The sequence below is a fragment of the Anomaloglossus baeobatrachus genome, chromosome 4 (genome assembly GCF_048569485.1).
Source record: "Anomaloglossus baeobatrachus isolate aAnoBae1 chromosome 4, aAnoBae1.hap1, whole genome shotgun sequence".
In the NCBI taxonomy this organism is placed as follows: Eukaryota; Metazoa; Chordata; class Amphibia; order Anura; family Aromobatidae; genus Anomaloglossus; species Anomaloglossus baeobatrachus.
In genome coordinates, this window is record NC_134356.1 from 454728641 (window position 1) to 454750504 (window position 21864).

Below are 21864 nucleotides of genomic sequence, written 5' to 3' on the forward strand. Positions count from 1 at the left end.
GTAAAGAGCTAAGTGAAAGTGAAGGAAAGAAAAGTAGTAAAGGAGGAAAGCAAGAGTGGTGACAGAACATAAAGAGCGTGCAAAGCCTGAAGAGTCCAGCTGAGTGCAGGGCAGGTCAGCAAGGTCAGCAACGGCGGTGACTGTCTGAAGGGGGACCGTTTGGAAGTTCCTGGAAGGACCCCGTAGGCTGTGTGCCCGGTGGTCTGGAGCAGTGTTCCGAAGGACAGTCAGCACCAGGGCAGGGGCCTCTCGGACCCCGGCAAGGCTTGGAGTCGCCATAATTTGCCGAATCCGTCAGTGAAGGGGACGTAGATCCCCCAACAACCAAGTCCCGATTGAAGGCAACAGCCCAGCCAGTGTAAGAGAGACACCGCCACCGCCAAGGCACCAGTTTCTTAGGGCCAGCGCCTGCGGGCAAAGAGTAGAGCTCCTCCGGTCCAGCTTGAAGCCGGGGAGCGGGTTACCGGTGGGGACCCATCGCAACCAACAAGTGCACCAAGGTGCTAGGAAAAGGGACATCACCGTCACCTACCGGGAGAGCAAGTGCAGCCGTCCGTGGGACCGTCTTACCAGCCGTTTGGTTTACCGTAAAAACTGTGTCAACGTCTCAGGCTGAGTGAGTACCACAGTGCCGCAAGGCACAGCGCTGCCCCCGCGTCCCTGTGCCCACCAGGCCCTGCACCCCCCAAGCCATCACCGGGCCCCGGGATCATCAACCCCTACCCACGGAGGGGCAACACAACACTTGGCTGCTCCGCATCACCATCCCCAGGATCCCCATCCAGAGCAGCGGTGGTGCAATCACCACAACCGTGGGTGGCGTCACGGACAATAAACAATCCCCACACCCAACAATCCCCTTTCACTCACGGGCGAGGAGTGCCGCTCGAGAAACCCCCGGGATCCGGCCCACAGCTCGAGCCACCACTGAGCAGCAACCACCGGACCCGAGCAGAAGGGGTGAGCGTAGTGTGCTGACACCCTCCTCCCCGCCCGCGACACTACTACTTATACATCTTGTGACTGTAGTATGTTCATAACATAAGAAACGTGTAATCAGCCTCAATGCTCCTATAATATAATCAGATCATTTGCAGAGTAAAGTCTATAAGAAGATCCTGCAGTAATAGGTTCAATGTCAGGTAAAGAGAAGGATTAATTATCCTCCCAGGCGTTTTCTTGTGATGTTACATTTAGATATGATTAAATAAGTACTTTTTTAAATTGCAATTTAACAACACGGAATGAAAACAGATTTGTGGCCATTACGATGCTGCTTTCCTCCACCCTCTTCTGCAGCATTTAAAGACCTTGAACATTTTTATTTTTCTGGTAATGAAGTTTTGTAATCGGTTTTTATTGTGTCGGACAAGCTGAAGTTTTATTGGTACCATTTTTGTGGGTGAATATGATATTTTTTATTTGGATTAGGTTTTTTGGAGGTGAGATAACAAGTGTACAGGTAAAGTACCATAGTGCACACCAATTATCTTCAGCTTTTTTATTGTTTAGATTTTTTTTTCATAAAGCAAGAAAAGGTTTTACTTGTGGGTTTAATTTTAACATTCTACTACATATTTAGATTTATTGGGGGACAATGACATGCAACCATTCGATAGGCAATAATACATTCCAATTCAGAATTATTGCATTGCATTGTACAATTTGCAGCTTGAATCTTATTGGGTATTGCCTATAGATGAAGCCTAATATATGTTCAAAGATGGCAAATGTGAGGGCCAATATTAAAGCCTTAGCAGCCATAGCAACGTATTGACAACCTCCACCCTCCTGTCAATCGCGTAATGTACAAAGGTTTAGCAGAAAGTTTCCATAACTGCCTAGATTGCCATGGCCACTATTCATGGCAGGATCTAAAGCGGGCTTTACACGCTACAATATATCTTACGATGTGTCGGCGGGGTCATGTCGTAAGTGACGCACATCCGGCATCGTAAGTTATATTGTAGCGTGTGACAGCTACGTGCGATTGCGATTCAATGTTAAAACGATCATCGCATGCACGTCGTTCAATTGCTAAAAATTGAACGTGAGGTTGTTCAATGTTCCCGAGGTAGCACACATCGCAGTGTGTGACACCCCGGGAACGATAAACAGATGTTACCTGCGTCCCGCGGCTCCCGCCGGCAAAGCGGAAGGAAGAAGGTGGGCGGGATGTTTACGTCCCGCTCATCTCCGCCCCTCCGCTTCTATTGGCCGGCTGCCGCGTGATGTCGATGTGACGCCGAACGTCCCTCCCACTCCAGGAAGTGGACGTTCGCCGCCCACATTGAGGTCGTATGGAAGGTAAGTACGTGTGACAGCTTTTAATCGATTGTGCAACACGTTCAACAAATTGAACAAGCCGCACATACGATGGGGGCGGTTATGATCGCATACGATATCGTATACTTAATCGTAACGTGTAAAGCAGGCTTTAGAGATTAAGGGGAATCTGTCAAAAGCTTTTTGCTATGTAAGCTAAGGACAGAATGCTGTAAGAGTTAAAAAACCAAAAGCAACTGTGCTTCTTTTATCAGTGTGTGTGCAATTGTTTATGTAAACTAAAGGGTTTATTACCCTGTGATCTTCATTACAGAGCTAGAAACAGAGGAGCACAGCAGTCTGAGACACCCCCGGCTATGATTGCTATGATTGATATCTCATTACCAATGCCCAATCTCTAGTTAGAGCCTGGTCTGGGCAGGGTCAGCTATCTCAGCTCTGCTGTGTTCCTGAATCTAAAATCTTTGATTATGACAGAATGGATTCAGCCAGTAATCTATGTGATATACCATTGGATTCAGAATCTCATTGCCTACAATATGTTGCTGTTAGATAAGGTAGAAAAAACCTGCTGACAGATTCTCTTTAAAAAATGTAACATGGGAATCTCTACTCCTGTCACTGGATAACAACTGTATATTACAGCTGGTATCTGCTTCAGTCCTGTCCTAATCTTGTAAGCAAACTATATGAAAACCAGTAACAATAGCAAAGAAATACTTATAAACGTTGTGTTTGAACTTATTTCAACCAATATACTAACAAAAACCCACAATATAGCCTAAGCATTACACACTAACCAAGCAGAATTACCTGACATTGTGTTTCCAGCAGATCGTCACTCAGCATACGCAGTTCAGATGACTGGTGTCCAGAATCAGTGTTGATGGATAAGATCGATCTCTTGTCTATCTCATTTGCTGTAACGTCTTCCTCGGTTGTTTCAGCAGTGTGGGTTTTCATATCTACAAGAACAATATGATCCCATAGGTTTTCCAAGATAAAACTTGTCAACTGAAAAATATTCAGTGACACAATTGGGTATTAATAAGGAAAGCACATAATCTGCTTTAAATGAAACTTGCCAGAGGATGCAAGTCCTTAACCTGCCAATAACCTATTATCCTGGATAGTAACAAATTGTCAATGCCAATGGAGGCTAATATAATGCACAATATTCACAATACCATACCTGTAAGAAGTCATGGGAGATGGAGTTACTCATCTAAAGAGTCACGCTGCGCTGGTCAATCTTCATTGGCATCGCACAGGTTTGGTATGCCACCAGCAGCTAACTACCGCACATGTGAATAGGCTAGTATACCCTGCTGCGCTGTGCATGTGCTGGATGCTGTGGACGAGACTTCTCATGTTGTACCGCACATGTGAGAGGTCAATTAATCCAGAGAGGACCAGTCTCTGATTCTTTACAAGGAGCAGCTCCACTCTGATGACTGATTGTAGATTATTACAGGGAACCTGTCGCCAGATTTGTATTCTATCAGCTGCGGCCACCACCAGTGATCTTTTATATACAGCATTCTAGAATACTGTATATAAGGGCCCAGGTCGATCTGTATAACATAAAAAAATCTTTTATTATACTTAGCTGCGGGGCGGTTCAGTCTGATGGGCGTCACTGGTCTCGGTGCAGCGCCATCCTAATTCTTGCTTTGTGTGGATGACGCGTTCTACGTCGTCCACACAGAGTCCTCCTTTGTGCTCCTGCGCACGTGCACTTCTTTCTGCCCAGATAGCACTTGGCCCCATGTTATACTATGCTGCAGTGCCGATCAGCATTTTATTTTTCATGCCAATTCGGCGTGAGAAAAAAATAGCTGCACTCTGGGATCATGCATACCCATACAAGTATATGGATCCATGGAAAACTTCAGTCTGTACTCGGATGTCATTAGTCCGATATATGCTGAGACAGACAATAATGGAGAAGATGGAGAGAATAATCTCTTCTTCTCCTGACCTGTGCTCTGATTCTCATATATAGAAATAAAGAAAAACTACGATTGAGCACTATAAAACCTTACCTTTATTGAAGTTCTAATAAAAAAAAATCTGAAAACAGGACATAGACAAAGGCTTACACGTTTCTGGGTATTCACACCTTAGTACATAACTCGTATGTAAGAGAATCAGATCAATGTATAATGACGCCTGGCTCTCGCTCTCTCGCATCAGATGCTATACGTCAGAGTCACTTCGCTCTAATATAGGGCATCTTCCTCAAGTGGTATTTGCCTTACTCTGGAACAACATGTTAGATGGTTGACCTCGATGGACTTATCTTCTTTTAACCTTAAACTATGAAACTATAATTGGCTCAGAAGCAGCTGCGCTTACAAATCAATGGCTGTACTGTACAGTGCCTTGTGAAAGTATTCGGCCCCCTTGAATTTTTCAACCTTTTCCCACATTTCAGGCTTCAAACATAAACATAAAAATTTTAATGTTATGGTGAAGAATAAACAACAAGTGGGACACAATTGTGAAGTTGAACGAAATTTATTGCTTATTTTAAACTTTAAAAAAAAAAAAACAAAAAAACAAATAATAACTGAAAATTGCGGCGTGCAATATTATTCGTCCCCTTTACTTTCAGTGCAGCAAACACACTCCTGAAGTTCATTGAGGATCTCTGAATGATCCAATGTTGTCCTAAATGACTGATGATGATAAATATTATCCACCTGTGTGTAATCAAGTCTCCGTATAAATGCACCTGCTCTGTGATAGTCTCAGTGTTCTGTTTAAAACGCAGATAGCATCACGAAGACCAAGGAACACAACAGGCAGGTCTGTGATACTGTTGTGGAAAAGTTTAAAGCCAGATTTGGTTACAAAAAGATTTCCAAAACTTTAAACATCCCAAGGAGCATTGTGCAAGCGATCATATTGAAATGGAAGAAGTATCATACTACTGCAAATCTACCAAGACCCGGCTGTCCATCCAAACTTTCATCTGAAACAAGGAGAAGACTGTTCAGAGATGCAGCCAAGAGGCCCATGATCACTCTGAATGAACTGCAGAGATCTACAGCTGAGGTGAGTGAGTCTTTCCATAGGACAACAATCAGTCGTACACTGCACAAATCTGGCCTTTATGGAAGAGTAGCAAGGAGAAAGCCATTTCTCAAAGATATCTATAAAAAGTGTTGTTTAAAGTTTGCCACAAGCCACCTGGGAGACACGCCAAACGTGTGGAAGAAGGTGCTCTGGTCAGATGAAACCAAATTCGAACTATTTGGGCACAATGCCAAACGGTATTTTTGGTATAAAAGCAACACAACTCATCACCCTGAACACACCATCCCCACTGTCAAACATGGTGGTGGCAGCACCATGGTTTGGGCCTGCTTTTCTTCAGCAGGGACAGGGAAGATGGTTAAAATTGATAGGAAGATGGATGGAGCCAAATACAGGACCATTCTTGAAGAAAACCTGTTGGAGTCTGCAAAAGACCTGAGACTGGGTCAGACATTTATCTTCCAACAAGACAATGATCCCAAACATAAAGCAAAATCTACAATGGAATGGTTCACAAATAAACGTATCCAGGTGTTAGAATGGCCAAGTCACAGTCTAGACCTGAATCCAATCGATAATCTGTGGAAAGAGCTGAAAACTGCTGTTCACAAACACTCTCCATCCAACCTCACTCAGCTCAAGCTGTTTACAAAGGAAGAATGGGCAAGAATTTCAGTCTCTCGATGTGCAAAACTGATAGAGACATACCCCAAGCGACTTGCAGCTGTAATCGCAGCAAAAGGTGGCGCTACAAAGTATTAACTTAAAGGGAACAAATAATATTGCACGCCCCAACTTTCAGTTATTTTTTTTTTTTTTTTAAAAAGTTTAAAATAAGCAATAAATTTCATTCAACTTTACAATTGTGTCCCACTTGTTGTTGATTCTTCACCATAACATTAACATTTTTATCTTTATGTTTGAAGCCCGAAATGTGGGAAAAGGTTGAAAAATTCAAGGGGTCCGAATACTTTTGCAAGGCACTGTATGTTCTTCTAGGATTGAATGCAGATGGGGCCTAGTCTTTCCTGCTATTCCATACATGCTGGTTTTGATTGTTTGAAATGACTTTGTATATAGGGTATCCATACAGACATATTTACACTCCGGGAATGCCATATAATTTTTATATTGTTGTTATATGCAGATTTTTTCATAGTGTCCTACAATTTCTAGTTAAACCGCTAATTATCTATTTACGTATTAGATACAGATTACGTTACCTGGTAAAGAGTTTGAGGCAGTACAATGACTTTGATCCTCCATGTTGATGTTCTTATTAGTTATAGGGAGTGTATTAATCGAATGGACGCTGCTTTCTGCATTCAGATCCTGCGGAGGGGACATCCCAGGATGTGACGGAGTGTCCTTCTCAGGTGGAGTCATCCATATGCTTCTTTGGACATTTTGGTCAGGTTCAGGCGTTGTAGTGTAAACGTTCTCCATTGTTTTTATCGGGTTTGTATCTTGGTCAGGAATGAGTGATATGGTCGGTCTGGACCTCTCGGTGGGAATGAGATGAACACTGACACTGTTCTTGTCCTGTGTGCTCTGTGCTCCTTCCTTAGAAATAAGACTCCTGCACCTTTCACTTGAAGATATAACATGGTTCACCTCATCAGTCTCATTGTCGGGAATCGTAATATCAGGAAAAGGGAACGGCACGTTGCTGCCATCTGGTACTGTTGGCTGGCACATTGCAGGTAGATCATTTTCATTTGTCATACTTACTTGCTCTAATTTCCTTCCAGATAAAGGAGTAATCTCTTGAGGAATAGGGGATGTAGTGAAGTCCAGATCTGAACAATCATTGCCTCCGGGATGAATATTAGCATCACTTTGTATTGTTGGTAAAGAAGATGGTGGAGTCATGAGGGGTCTGTTGTTGACAGGCAGATGACCTGACGTTGGGGTGTACTCTTCCATAGTAGACAAGGTTTGCACAAGAATGGCTTTGTCTTCTTCAATGGTCAATGATTTAGCTGAAGTATTTTCTTCAAATATCGGAAAAGATGGACTGGTGGATTCCTGGGACTCAGGTTTGGTCATATCATCCATAGGATCACTATCAGAATTGATGGACTTCAATTCCATTGTAAAGTCCTGTAGCTTATTGTGCTCATCCTTGAAAACCAAGAACATGGAGTGAAGTATCAATAATGACAGATATTAACTATTGTAAAGTGTTTCTGGAAGGGAATCTGTCACCAGGTTTTTTGCCACCTAATCTGAGAGCAACAGAACGTAGGGGCAGCGATCTTGATTCCAGGGATGTGTCACTTACTGAGCAGCTTAGAATAGTTTTGATAAAATCCCTGTTTAATCAGCAGTAGATTAACATTAAAGGACAACTTGGCGTGCTGCCAGGTAGTCCAGCATATTCATGAGCTCTGTATAACTGCTAGATCTGCAGTAGAAAAAACATTGAGTTTATCAAAATGACAACAAACAGCTCAGTAAGGGAAACATCGCTGGAATCAGAGTCTCTGTTTCTACAGTGTGCTGCCCTCAGATGGGAGAGAAAAAACCTGGTGACAGATTCCCTTTAAGAATAGCAGGTTCCAATAAAAAGTATCATGAGAAAAAAAATATTTTATCATAGCAAAGTAATCCACATGTATGACGTGGTATTTTTTAATTAACACCACTGTTTCACACTTGAGAAAGAAAGGCCTGAATCACTCACTTTAAAGGGAAGCTATCATTAAAGAGTGACATAGCGTTAAAAGGAAATCTGTCAGCATGTTTTTGCTATGGAATCTGAGAGCTGCATGATTTAGCGGAAGAGAGCCGGATATCAGCAATGTATCACTTACTGGATTGATTGGTGTGGTTTTGATAGAATCTCTGTTTTCTCTGCTGTAGATGTAGCAATATTCAGATTGCTGAGCTGTGTATAACCCCTCCCACACCCCTGATTGTAGCTTTTTATGGACACTATGCATTGTCAACAAATTGCCAATCAGTAGTGGGGGTGGTGTTACGCCTGATTGGCTTGCACATAAAGGTCCAGTCACACTAAGGGTACTTTCACACATCCGGATTTTTGCTCTGCGGCACAATACGGCGTTCTGCAGAAAAACCGCAACCGGCTTTTGTAACGCCGATTGCGGTTTTTTTTTGCATTGACTTACATTAGTGCCGCATTGTGCCGTAGGGGCTTGCGTTCGGTCCGGTTTTTGCCGCATGCGGCAGATTTAGCCGATGCGGCGGCCGGATCGAACGTACCCTGCAACGTTTTTTGCTCCGGCAAAAAACACCGCATCGCGCCGCATCCGGCCGCTGCGGCGCATTTTTCAATGCATCCCTATGGAGGCCGGATGCGGCGCGATGCGGAAAAAACCGCATCCGGTCGCCGCATGCGGTATTTTCCACTGCGCATGCTCAGTAGCATGCCGCAACCGGAAAAAACCGGACCGGCCGCATGTAAAAACTGATGCAAAGGATGCGGTGTTTTCACCGCATCCGTTGCATAGTTTTCACAGCCGGATTGAGCCGCAGGGCTCAAACCGGATGTGTGAAAGTAGCCTAAGCAACTTACCAGCGATCCCAACAACGATAGGGATCGCTGGTAAGTTGCTAGGAGGTTGCTGGTGAGATGTCACACTGCAACGCTCCAGCGATCCCACCAGCAACCTGACCTGGCAGGGATCGCTGGAGCGTCGCTACACGAGTTGCTGGTGAGCTCACCAGCAACCAGTGACCAGCCCCCAGCGCCGCGTGGAAGATGCTGCGCTTGGTAACTAAGGTAAATATCGGGTAACCAACCCGATATTTACCTTGGTTACCAGCTCATGCAGCTACACGTGCAGAGAGCAGGGAGCAGCGCACACTGAGCGCTGGCTCCTTGCTCTCCTAGTACAGCACACATCGGGTTAATTACCCGATGTGTGCTGCAGCTACATGTGCACAGAGCAGGGAGCAGCGCACACCGCTTAGCGCTGGCTCCCTGCTCTCCTAGTACAGCACACATCGGGTTAATTACCCGATGTGTGCTGCAGCTACATGTGCACAGAGCAGGGAGCAGCGCACACTGAGCGCTGGCTCCCTGCTTTCCTAGCTACAGCCCACATCGGGTTAATTAACCCGATGTGTCCTGCAGCTACATGTGCACAGAGCAGGAGCCGGCACTGACAGTGAGAGCGGCGGAGGCTGGTAACAAAGGTAAATATCGGGTAACCAAGGACAGGGCTTCTTGGTTACCCGATGTTTACATTGGTTACCAGCCTCCGCAGAAGCCGGCTCCTGCTGCCTGCACATTTAGTTGTTGCTGTCTCGCTGTCACACACAGCGATCTGTGCTTCACAGCGGGACAGCAACAACTAAAAAATGGCCCAGGACATTCAGCAACAACCAACGACCTCACAGCAGGGGCCAGGTTGTTGCTGGATGTCACACACAGCAACATCGCTAGCAACGTCACAAAAGTTGTTCGTTAGCAGCGATGTTGCTAGCAATGTTGCTTAGTGTGACGGGGCCTTAACACCTTGTCCAGTAGTGATAATCTCCTGCAGATAAAACACTGATTGTATTGAGACTATATCAAACTGCTGAGCAAGTGACACATCCCTGGGTTAAATTGCAAAAAAAACTGTTGACAGATTCTCTTTAAATCAGGATTGTGTGTGTTAATTGTATTATTTTTTTGGGCAATAATTGTTTCTATATCACAATCTGTTTTTAAAAAAATAAAATATAGCAATTTTGCAATTTTTAGGGAGATTTTGAAAAAAAAAAATTGTGAAAAAAATCAATTAAGCAAAAAAATGTAATTTAAACAGATGTCCTTTTCAAATGATAATTTCCTAGTAATGTTGGATTCTTCAAAGCAGAAGATTAGAGATAATTCAAAAGTTAAGTAATTAAAAAATGTATTATAGACAGAATAGAAGCAAAAACAGGCCCATGTTTACACACAACACTGGCTTATGTCATCATAACACTGGAAGTACGTCTGTTTTTATCATATCTTGTATATGAAGTGACTTGTCAAGACCTAATGGACCTAGTATTTCAGAGAACTCAAAGTGTCTCCATGTTTAGCATTAGCAGAAATCTGATCTAAGGCTATGTACACATCACATACAGTGCCTCCGTCACCATAGGAATCCATTCTAAAACAGCGAACATGTTTAGCCTATGCGTTTTTTACTGGGCACTTTGCTTTGGAAAATATAGTCAACTGCGTTTTCATCCAACTGAAGCATTAGTTTAACGCAAATGAGAGTATATCTGTCATGAGTGTGTCCTGCCCGGGGAAGAGTTAGGGTATGTGCGCACGTTGCTTTTTACCTGCTTTTTACCTGCTTTTTTGCTGCTTTTTCTTCTGCGCTGTTTAATGCCAAAATGGATGTGTTCTTCTATTCAAGCAAAGTCTATGGGAATTTGGGTTTCTTGTTCACACTATGTTGTTCAAAATGCTGCCTTTTTGTGGCAGAACTTTGGTCAAAAACTCAGCTTTTCAAAGAAGCAACATGTCAATTGTTTTTGCCATTTGGGTTGTGCACTGCAAAGCTGAGTTTTTGACCAAAGTTCTGCCACAAAAAGGCAGCATTTTGAACAACATAGTGTGAACAAGAAACCCAAATTCCCATAGACTTTGCTTGAATAGAAGAACACATCCATTTTGGCATTAAACAGCGCAGAAGAAAAAGCAGCAAAAAAGCAGGTAAAAAGCAGGTAAAAAGCAACGTGCGCACATACCCTTAGGGGTACTTTGCACACTACGACATTGCAAGCCGATGCTTGCGATGCCGAGTGCGATAGTCCCCGCCCCCGTCGCAGCTGCGATATCATGGTGATAGCTGGCGTAGCGAACATTATCGCTACGGCAGCTTCACATGCACTCACCTGCCCTGCGACGTCGCTCTGGCCGGCGAACCGCCTCCTTATTAAGGGGGTGGGTGGTGCGGCGTCACACGGCAGGCGGCCAATAGAAGCGGAGGGGCGGAGATGAGCGGGACGTAAACCTCGCTCCTGCGGCTTCATACACAGCGATGTGTGCTGCCGCAGGAACGAGGACCAACATTGTAACATCGGTCATTCCCAATTCATGGAAATGACCGAGGCTACACCGATGATACGATTACAACGCTTTTGCGCTCGTTAATCATATCAAAATGCTTTACACACTATGATATCGCCTGCGATGGTGGATGTGCGTCACTTTCAATTTGACCCCACCGACATCGCACCTGCGATGTCGTAGTGTGCAAAGTGCCCCTTAGGGCGTGTCTGAATCAGAAAATCACAATGCCTTAGTGTTCACAGATCCACTACTAGCATATAATAACATCTGCTTGCTTGTAGTGCTGTAAGGGTTAAGCACTATTTCCTGTCTGACTGCTGTCTGTAACTTTAATCCCAGGTGCAGCCTTTTTGCTACCACTCCCCTTTGCTATATAAAGTCACATGTTCTATCATCTGATGCTAGTGATAGCATCTGAATCCTCATTACTTCTATGCAGTCCACTTTGGAAGGAGCTGGGCTCTGGAAGAAGCTTTTTGTTTCAAGTCATTTGCAGCTGTGGTGTTAGCTGCATTGTAGCTGCTTAGCATTTATTTTTCCCTTTTTTGTCTATTTCCTCTGTCTGTTATCCTACCCTTGTCTTTCTTTATTGCAGAGGTGAGACTAGTGCTCTCACCAGGCTGCTCACTAGCCAGGGTGACTTTAAGGCAAGCAAGGGCTTAGGCAAGTGATCGGCGATGGGGTGAAATGCCCATATAGGGGCGTTAGGGAGTGCAGGGTACAGCCTTAGAAGAGTTCATGTGGTTATCCCGCACTCCACTCCATAGCGCCAGGGCCCTCCATTGTATTGTGGCCTCTGTGTATACTGTTGCAGCAGCTGTTGGGCATTTTCATGATACCTGGCAAAATCCCTTTTTAAAACGTCATGCATAGCCTTAGAAATCTACTTTCTATTGTCAGTTCACAAAATTACAGTACAGCAATGATACATTTTGCATTGATGAGTTTCAAGCATTTTACACGGCCATATGCAGCACGCGGTAATTTTTTTACTCAGGTCTAAAACAGGCAAGGAAAATCACGCAGATCAGCATGGCCTTATTGTTTTACATTGGTGTGAGTGCAATCTGATTTTTTTTATCGCATTGCGCTTGGCGTATTTATACGCAGATGTGAGCGAAGCCTAACCTTAAAAATCTCAAGTGTCACTTACTGTAGAGGATATTTCTTCATCTGCTACCGTAGACTCCTCCGGTTCATTATTGGTTGTAATGTTCCCATCACTGTATCTGAACATGCAATCTACTATGTCACACTGATGGAATAACAAAAAAATATTACAAATTTGGGGAGGGGGGATTGTAACATACAATTAATAACTTCTGTCTGTACACAAGGATCTGAGTACTAAATGTAAAAATGAATGAATAATTCAGAAAAGAACAAATTTATCACAGATTTCTTTTTTTTTTTTACCAGTATGTTGAAAATATTGTTGCACATCATTTTTGCACTCAAAAAAAATATTTTTTTTTAGGTGGCTTTCGCCATTTTTCAAAAGTTCCTGGGTGCAGTAAGTTGGTAGGCATATTGGTTTTAGCCAGAAATATGAATAGAGACATTAAGGCTACTTTCACACACCGCCGGATCCGTTTAATCCCCATTGATTTGTATTAGCGCCGGATTGTGCCTGATGGCCTCGCGTTGCATCCGGCTTTTGCTGGATCCGTCGTAATTGGCTAATGCAGTGGCCAGATGGAACATCTCTTGTAACGTTTTTTGTCTCTGACAAAAAAACGCATTGCGCTGGATCCGGCGCGATACGGCGTGATTTACAATTGAAGCCTATGTACGCCGGATCCAGCATAATGCAGCAAAAACGGATGTGGCCACCGGATCCGTTTTTTTAAACTGAGCATGCTCCAATTTTTTGTAAAAAAAACCGGATCCAGCAAAAAAACGGACGAAACGGATGCAAAAACAGATGCGACGGCTCCGTTTTTTGACGGATCAGGTATAGAGGATCTGTCAAAAAAAAGGATCCGGCGCATCCGTTTTTTGCATATTCTTCGTTGGATCCGTTGCATCAGGCACACGCCAGATTGTGCCTGATACCCAAAAACTGATATGTGAAAGTAGCTTAAGAGCTATGAAATAATTGGAACTGGCAGCTTCCATATCTATAAAGCGTTATGGACATCCTAAAGTATTTTTAGGTTTCCAAATTTTTGAAGGCGATTCATCAATTACAGATTTTTAAAAAGCCAATACATTTTTCCGCAGACATAATCATTATACATGACGACCAATAATGGCTAAAAGGGTAAAAAAAAACAAAACTTTGGAGGAGAAATGAACAGTGAATGATTAACCCTATAAATAGGATCTACTTTGCAGCCTGGGCTATCCTTGAGGAAGGGAACCTCATAAGTCCCTGAAACGCACGTCGGATTAAGCTCAGAGTCAGGGCTGTATTTTGCCTTCGTGCTGCCCTAGGCACTTTAAGTGGTCGCGCCCCTTAGTGACAACGTAACACTGAGTTTTCGCACACGACATCTGTTTAAGGCAGATCTACTGTGTAAAACACTTGAAAAAGTATCAATGAGAAACGAAGGGCACTAACCCCCCCAATGGGGATCACCACGGGCACATCAAAACATAGCATGAGTATAAAATATTCCCACCACACCGTCCCCACTTATATACTGTGACTGTCACACTGCCCCTAATAAACTACACACTGCCCTCCCTTATAAATTATACCCACCACACCTTCTTGAGGAATAATAATAATAATAATTGAGTTATGAAATCTGATCTGCACATTGACCTCACATCATGCTGCCCCCTCCTGGCAATGTCCCATGCAAGCTGCCCCTCCTCCCAATGTCCCATGCATGCTGCTCCCTCCTCACAGTTTCCCATGCATGCTGTCCCCCCTCACAATGTCCCATGCATGCTGCCCCTCCTCCCAATGTCCCATGCATGCTGCTCCCTCCTCACAGTTTCCCATGCATGCTGCTCCCTCCTCAGTTTCCCATGCATGCTGTTCTCTCCTCACAGTGTCCCGTGCATGCTGCCCCTCTCCATGAGCTCCTATTGCTGCCTTCCTCTTTTCCATAATGACACCTCCATGCTGCCCCATTCATCATACTAAGACCACCACACTAAAGGTCCAGTCACACTAAACAACTTACCAGCGATCCCAACAACGATAGGGATCGCTGGTAAGTTGCTAGGAGGTTGCTGGTGAGATGTCACACTGCGACGCTCCAGCGATCCCACCAGCAACCTGACCTGGCAGGGATCGCTGGAGCGTCGCTACACGAGTTGCTGGTGAGCTCACCAGCAACCAGTGACCAGCCCCCAGCGCCGCGTGGAAGATGCTGCGCTTGGTAACTAAGGTAAATATCGGGTAACCAACCCGATATTTACCTTGGTTACCAGCGCACGCAGCTACACGTGCAGAGAGCAGCGCACACTAAGCGCTGGCTCCTTGCTCTCCTAGTTACAGCACACATCGGGTTAATTACCCGATGTGTGCTGCAGCTAAATGTGCACAGAGCAGGGAGCAGCGCACACCGCTTAGCGCTGGCTCCTTGCTCTCCTAGTTACAGCACACATCGGGTTAATTAACCCGATGTGTCCTGCAGCTACATGTGCACAGAGCAGGAGCCGGCACTGACAGTGAGAGCGGCGGAGGCTGGTAACAAAGGTAAATATCGGGTAACCAAGGACAGGGCTTCTTGGTTACCCAATGTTTACCGTGGTTACCAGCCTCCGCAGAAGCCGGCTCCCTGCTCACTGCACATTTAGTTGTTGCTCTGTCGCTGTCACACACAGCGATCTGTGCTTCACAGCGGGACAGCAACAACTAAAAAATGGCCCAGGACATTCAGCAACAACCAACGACCTCACAGCAGGGGCCGGGTTGTTGCTGGATGTCACACACAGCGTCATCACTAGCAACATCGCTGCTACGTCACAAAAGTTGTTCGTTAGCAGCGATGTTGCTAGCGATGTTGCTTAGTGTGACGGGGCCTTAACGCTTATGCTGAGACACCCCTCCCACACACACACACACACACACACACTACCCCACTTTTGATATTGACTCCCCTACATTGCTCCACTCCATACTGAGCCCACACATGCTGCCCCTTCTCCATAATGAGCTCCCAATGCTGCCCCCCTCTCATTCTGAGTCCTTACACTCCCCCCATCGATTTTGTCATTGCACTATCCCTCAACCCTTGTCCTCTGTCTCTAGGATTGGCCCCTCTCTCCCATTCCCCCAGCATCAGCCGCTCTCCCCCGCCTTCACCAGCAGCCTCTTCCCCAGCATCAACCTCTCTCCCCCCAGTGTCCCCCAGCATCAGCCTCTCTCCCCCCAGCCTCCCCCAGCTTCAGCCTCTCTCCCCCAGTCTCCCCCAGCTTCAGCCTCTCTCCCCCCAGCCTCCCCCAGCTTCAGCCTCTCTCCCCCAGCTTCCACCAGCATCAGCCTCTCTCCCCCAGCATCAGCCTCTCTCCCCCAGCTTCCCCCAGCATCAGCCTCTCTGCCCCCAGCATCAGTCTCTCTGCCCCCAGCATCAGCCTCTCTTCTCCCAGCCTCCCCCAGCATCAGCCTCACTCCTCCCAGCCTCCCCCAGCATCAGCCTTCACCCTCCCAGCCTCCCCCAGCATCAGCCTCCCCCCCTCCCAGCCTCCCCCCTCCCAGCCTCTCCCAGTATCAGCCTCTCTCCTCCCAGCCTCCCCCAGCACCAGCCTCCCCCAGCATCAGCCTCTTTCCTCCCAGCCTCCCCCAGCATCAGCCTCCCTCAGCATCAGCCTCCCTCCTCCCAGCCTCCCCCAGCATCAGCCTCCCCCCTCCTAGCCGCCCCCAGCATCAGCCTCTCTCCTCCCAGCCTCCCCCAGCATCAGCCTCCCTTAGCATCAGCCTCTCTCCTCCGAGCCTCCCGCAGCATCAGCGTCTCCCAGCATCAGCCTCCCTCAGCATCAGCCTCTTTCCTCCCAGCCTCCCCCAGCATCAGCCTCACTCCTCCCAGCCTCTCCCAGCATCAGCCTCTCTCCTCCCAGCCTCCCCCCTCCCAGCCTCCCTCAGCATCAGCCTCCCTCCTCCCAGCCTCCCCCAGCATCAGCCTCCTCCTCCCAGCCTCCCCCAGCATCAGCCTCCCTCCTCCCAGCCTCCCCAGCATCAGCCTCTTCCAGCACCAGCCTCCCCCAGCATCAGCCTCTCTCCTCCCAGCCTCCCCCAGCATCAGCCGCTCTTCTCCCAAACTCTCCCAGCATCAGCCTCCCCCAGCATCAGCCCCTCTCCTCCCAGCCTCCCCCAGCATCAGCCTCCCTCAGCATCAGCCTCTCTCCTCCCAGCCTCACCCAGCATCAGCCTCCCTCCTCCCAGCCTCCCCCAGCATCAGCCTCCCTCCTCCCAGCCTCTCCCAGCATCAGCCTCTCTCCTCCCAGCCTCCCCAGCATCAGCCTATCTCCTCCCAGCCTCCCCCAGCATCAGCCTCCCTCAGCATCAGCCTCCCTCCTCCCAGCCTCCCCCAGCATCAGCCTCCCTCCTCCAAGCCTCTCCCAGCATCAGCCTCTCTCCTCCCAGCCTCCCTCAGCATCAGCCTCCCTCCTCCCAGCCTCCCCCAGCATCAGCCTCCCTCCTCCCAGCCTCCCCAGCATCAGCCTCCCTCAGCATCAGCCTCCCTCTTCCCAGCCTCCCCCCTCCCAGCCTCCCCCAGCATCAGTCTCCCCCCTCCTAGCCTCTCCCAGAATCAGCCTCCCCCAGCATCAGCCTCCCCCCTTCCAGCCTCCCCCAGTATCAGCCTCCCTCCTGCCAGCCTCCCCCAGCACCAGCCTCCCCCAGCATCAGCCTCTCTCCTCCCAGCCTCCCCCAGCATCAGCCTCCCTCAGCATCAGCCTCCCTCTTCCCAGCCTCCCCCAGCATCAGCCTCCCCCCTCCCAGCCTCCCCCCTCCTAGCCTCCCCCAGAATCAGCCTCCCCCAGCATCAGCCTCCCCCAGCATCAGCCTCCCCCAGTATCAGCCTCCCTCCTGCCAGCCTCCCCCAGCACCAGCCTCCCTCCTCCCAGCCTCCCCCAGCATCAGCCTCTCTCCTCCCAGCCTCCCCCAGCATCAGCCTCCCTCAGCATCAGCCTCCCTCCTCCCAGCCTCCCCCAGCGTCAGCCTCCCCCCTCCCAGCCTTCCGCAACATCAGCCTCCCCCCTCCCAGCCTCCCCCAGCATCAGACTCTCTCCTCCCAGGCTCCCCCAGTATCAGCTTCTCTTCCCCCAAGTCTCCCCCAGTATCAGCCTCTCTCCTCCCACCCCATACGCAGATCTCCAGTCTGCATTAGAGGCACCCTCATGCTCCTTATGAATCTTCAGCTCTGCGAGCACTTATCTGCTCCAGGGCCCGCCGTCATCTTCCTGGCTCACGTGAGTATCCTCTTCTGACACCGGCTTCCATCGCGGCGTCCTCTGTGGCGTCCTGCTGTGAGCTCTGCATGTGAAATCCACACAGCATTGGACGCAGCACAGAGGAAGGAGCTGATTGGCGCGCCTGTGACCCCGGAAGTGCAGGTGCCGGCAGTTCCGGGGTCAATCAGCTCTCTGTGCCCGGCCGCCGCAGTTTGTCTGCATTTGCGTCTTAATTGACGCGAATAAAAATAAATAAAGGTGCACCTTTCCCCCCTCCCCCCTCTGAAAATACAGCGGATTTAATGAATGTGTAAAAAAAAAAATTTTTTTTTTTACTGCTAGAAGGTGCCGCCCCCCTGCATCCTGCCGCCCCAGGCACGGGACCACGGGTGCCTAATGGTAAATACGGCCCTGCTCAGAGTGTATCTTGTAACTATCCATGGAGGTCGTAATTGCCTGAATCATCCAAGATAATCATATCTTTCTGGTGGACGCCCAGGGTAGTATTGTGAACCCGTGCTCCGGAAAATATCCCTTTGCTAAAATCAGTGCTGTCAGTGCACTTTCGTGGAAAGGAACTTCAGCCTGCACCGCTGTTTTCCAAGCATTTGAAATGAGCGCCGCATGGAGACTTCACATTAGAGATCCCCCGAAATTCAAAGGTCAGACCAGGTAACTTCCACCAAGCACCTGCCACGGGTGCTCGGTGTATTGTGGCATCCCTAGGTTACTCCTGGTTATCTGAACTGGATTTACTGGGAGTGCAGGGGGGTCTGTGAATATAGGAGGATTGCTATCTCTAGACCGGTTAGCTCTTTATGTGCACAACAACTGATAAATGGATTAGCAAGCACATACAGGTTATTAAGGCAACGTCACACTCAGCAACATCGCTAGCAACATCGCTGCTAAGGCTGGGTTCACACATAGCGACAGCAACGTCGCTGTTACGTCACCATTTTCGGTGACGTAACAGCGACCTAGTAAGTCGCTGGTATGATCGCTGCTTAGCTGTCAAACACAGCGACGCAGCAGCGATCATAACGTCGCTATATGTGCAGGGAGCTGCGCACACTGCTTAGCGCTGGCTCCCTGCTCTCCTAGCTACAGTACACGTGCAGAGAGCAGGGAGCCGCGCACACTGCTTATCGCTGGCTTCCTGCTCTCCTAGCTACAGTACACATCGGGTTAATTAACCCGATGTGTACTGCAGCTACATGTGCAGGGAGCAGCACACACTGCTTAGCGCTGGTCTCCTGCTCTCCTAGCTACAGTACACGTGCAGAGAGCAGGGAGCCGCGCACACTGCTTATCGCTGGCTTCCTGCTCTCCTAGCTACAGTACACATCGGGTTAATTAACCCGATGTGTACTGCAGCTACATGTGCAGAGAGCAGGAGCCGACACTGGCAGCGTGAGAGAGGCGGAGGCTGGTAACGAAGGTAAATATCGGGTAACCACCTTGGTTACCCGATGACCCGATGTTTACCCTAGTTACAGCTTACCGCAGCTGCCAGATGCCGGCTCCTGCTCTCTGCTCGCTTCATTTCGTCGCTCTCTCGCTGTCACACACAGCGATCTGTGCGTCACAGCGGGAGAGCGACGACCAAAAAAATGAACCAGGGCTGTGTGTAACAAGCAACGACCTCACAGCAGGGGCCAGATCGCTGCTCAGTGTCACACACAGCCAGATCGCTAATGAGGTCACTGTTGCGTCACCAAAACCGTGACGTAGCAGCGATTTCGGTAGTGATCTCGCTATGTGTGAAGCACTCCTAAGAAACAACTTTTGTGACGTAGCAGCGATGTTGCTAGCGATGTTGCTGTGTGTGACATCCAGCAACAACCTGGCCCCTGCTGTGAGGTCGTTGGTTGTTGCTGAATGTCCTGGGCCATTTTTTAGTTGTTGCTCTCCCGCTGTGAAGCACACATCGCTGTGTGTGACAGCGACAGAGCAACAACTGAATGTGCAGTGAGCAGGAGCCGGCTTCTGCGGACGTTACCTGCACACATAGCAGAGTACACATCGGGTAATTAACCCGATGTGTATTGTGGCTAGGTGTGCAGGGAGCCAGCGCTAAGCGGTGTGCGCTGGTAATCAAGGTAAATATCGGGTTGGTTAAATTATCGCTTCCACGCGTCGCTGCTGGCTGGGGGCTGGTCACTGGTTGCTGGTGAGATCTGCCTGGGTGACAGCTCACCAGCAACCCGTGTAGCAACTCTCCAGCGATCCCTGCAAGGTCAGGTTGCTGGTGGGATCGCTGGAGCGTCGCTTACCAGCGACCTCCTAGCAACTTACCAGCGATCCCCATCAGGTTGTAACTGGGCCTTTAAAATCACCCGGGCAGTGAATTAACCACCATGAACATCTAACAAATTGTATGTCTTTTATCTTCTGAACCTCTCATTCTCATTGACATTGATGGAAATGTGAATAGACTTTGGACAGCTAAAAACGGCATTTTTTAAGGAATTTTTTTGTAAAAATCAAACCAAAATTTTACAACTAAAAATATATATTTCTTAAACCAAATACATTTTTTACGAATATTGCTGGTTTAAAACCCTGCGATCTTAGAAATATATATTTATCATTAACTTGTGAACCACAACTATTAGCCGCCGGCCGGGTCTTTTTTTGCACACTTATAATCTATTTGTAGCTGTGATTTATTATCTTGTATGCGCATTTTTTACTTATTACTTGATTTTTATTTTGTTTGAATGTTTATAATTGTCTCTATTGAAAAAATAAAAAAGGAAAAAAAATGTATATCTTTCCTTTTGGTCTATTAATCCTATTTTTACATAATATTATTTGATTCATAAAAACTTGGAGTGGTGCAGATTTTTATAAAATTTCAATTTTATATCTTTATATTAAGCTACATATATTAACATAAAATGTAATAATATATAAAATATATAAAAGTAAAAAAAATACAAAGGATTATTATTTTTTAAATGTTATGTGTTGGAGACACAAAATTGCCTTGCCCCGGGTACTGATTGACACCATTGGCTGCCTATGACTTACCTGAGTACTTGTGTCAGTAAGCTGATCTCTTTTAAGAATTTTTTGACTTTCAAGCGCCTCCATCTGTTCAGCCTGTCTTCTAATCTCAGCCTCCAGAAGCGAATGTTGAATTGCCATCTCCTCCTGTAAAATCTGCACACTTTTCTAGAAACAAAAATAGTTTTGTCAAAGTGAAGTGATATCATCAAAAATACCCATCTTATATTACTTAGTGCAAATTGATATGTTGCTTTGTTTAAGCACCACTCGAGGGTTTAGTTTTTCAGTACTGGAGTGGTATTTTTAATCTAAGCTCTCTATCCCTAGTACTATACTTACTTGAAGCATCATCATCTTTTATCAGCACCGCTCTAGTCCCGAGGCGCCATCTTGTGACCGCAACTTCTGACTGACAGATGTAACAATGACAAGCTCTCAATTCAAGTCTATGAGAGCCAGGACAAGGCTCTCATAGACTTGTATTGAACAGTGACCTCCGACTCACTGCATGAAACACTGGAGAGATATGGCATGCCACAAACTACTGGAGACCGATAGGATCGGCAGTGAGAGAAAATGAAGATGGTGGAGGGTAAGTATAAGGGCACTCTCACACTAGCATATGAAACGAGCGAATGCAGTGTGAGAAAAAAAAAAAATCGCATTGAACTTGGACCAATTTTCGTCAATGAGGCAGAACAGATCTGAGTTTTTCCTCAGCTCAAATTGGACTCATGAAAAAATTACAGAATTCTGCGGTTGCACTCATCTATCAGACATGGTTCGTCAATGCAAGTCTATGGGTGCGAGAAGAAAAACGGGTGACACATGGACCATCTGTTTTTTTACAGCTACATTACCATTCTGTAGCAAAGAAAACTGTAAATGATCCTGTAAGTGATTGTAGAATAAAAGTTTCTGAGAAAAAAATACATTGCAAATGAATGACATATGGATGGTAGATGAGTAAAAAAAAATTGCAAAATGCACACTCGCATAGTACTCGCATGACAAAAGGTTATCCATATGGATTCCACTCATCCAACTTTTGAGGAGCGGAATCAGACCAAATATTTACACGAGAGACTCTAAAGGCCCCATTATACGCAACGACATTGCTAACAAGATGTCGTTGGGGTCAC

General features: G+C 47.0%; 1 protein-coding gene across 1 annotated transcript in view; it reads right to left on the reverse strand.

Moving 5' to 3' along the window:
- The window catches only part of LOC142302504 (uncharacterized), a 29388-nt gene extending 8312 nt beyond the window's left edge, over nt 1-21076 (reverse strand). Inside the window, exons 1-5 of the mRNA XM_075343584.1 lie at nt 21062-21076; nt 20744-20887; nt 12510-12611; nt 6552-7452; nt 3100-3251 (exon numbers count right to left, since the gene is read on the reverse strand). Of these exons, the coding sequence (XP_075199699.1) occupies nt 3100-3251; nt 6552-7452; nt 12510-12611; nt 20744-20887; nt 21062-21076 (1314 nt within the window). The remainder of the gene's footprint in view (nt 1-3099; nt 3252-6551; nt 7453-12509; nt 12612-20743; nt 20888-21061) is intronic.
- Nucleotides 21077-21864: the final 788 nt, after the last annotated feature.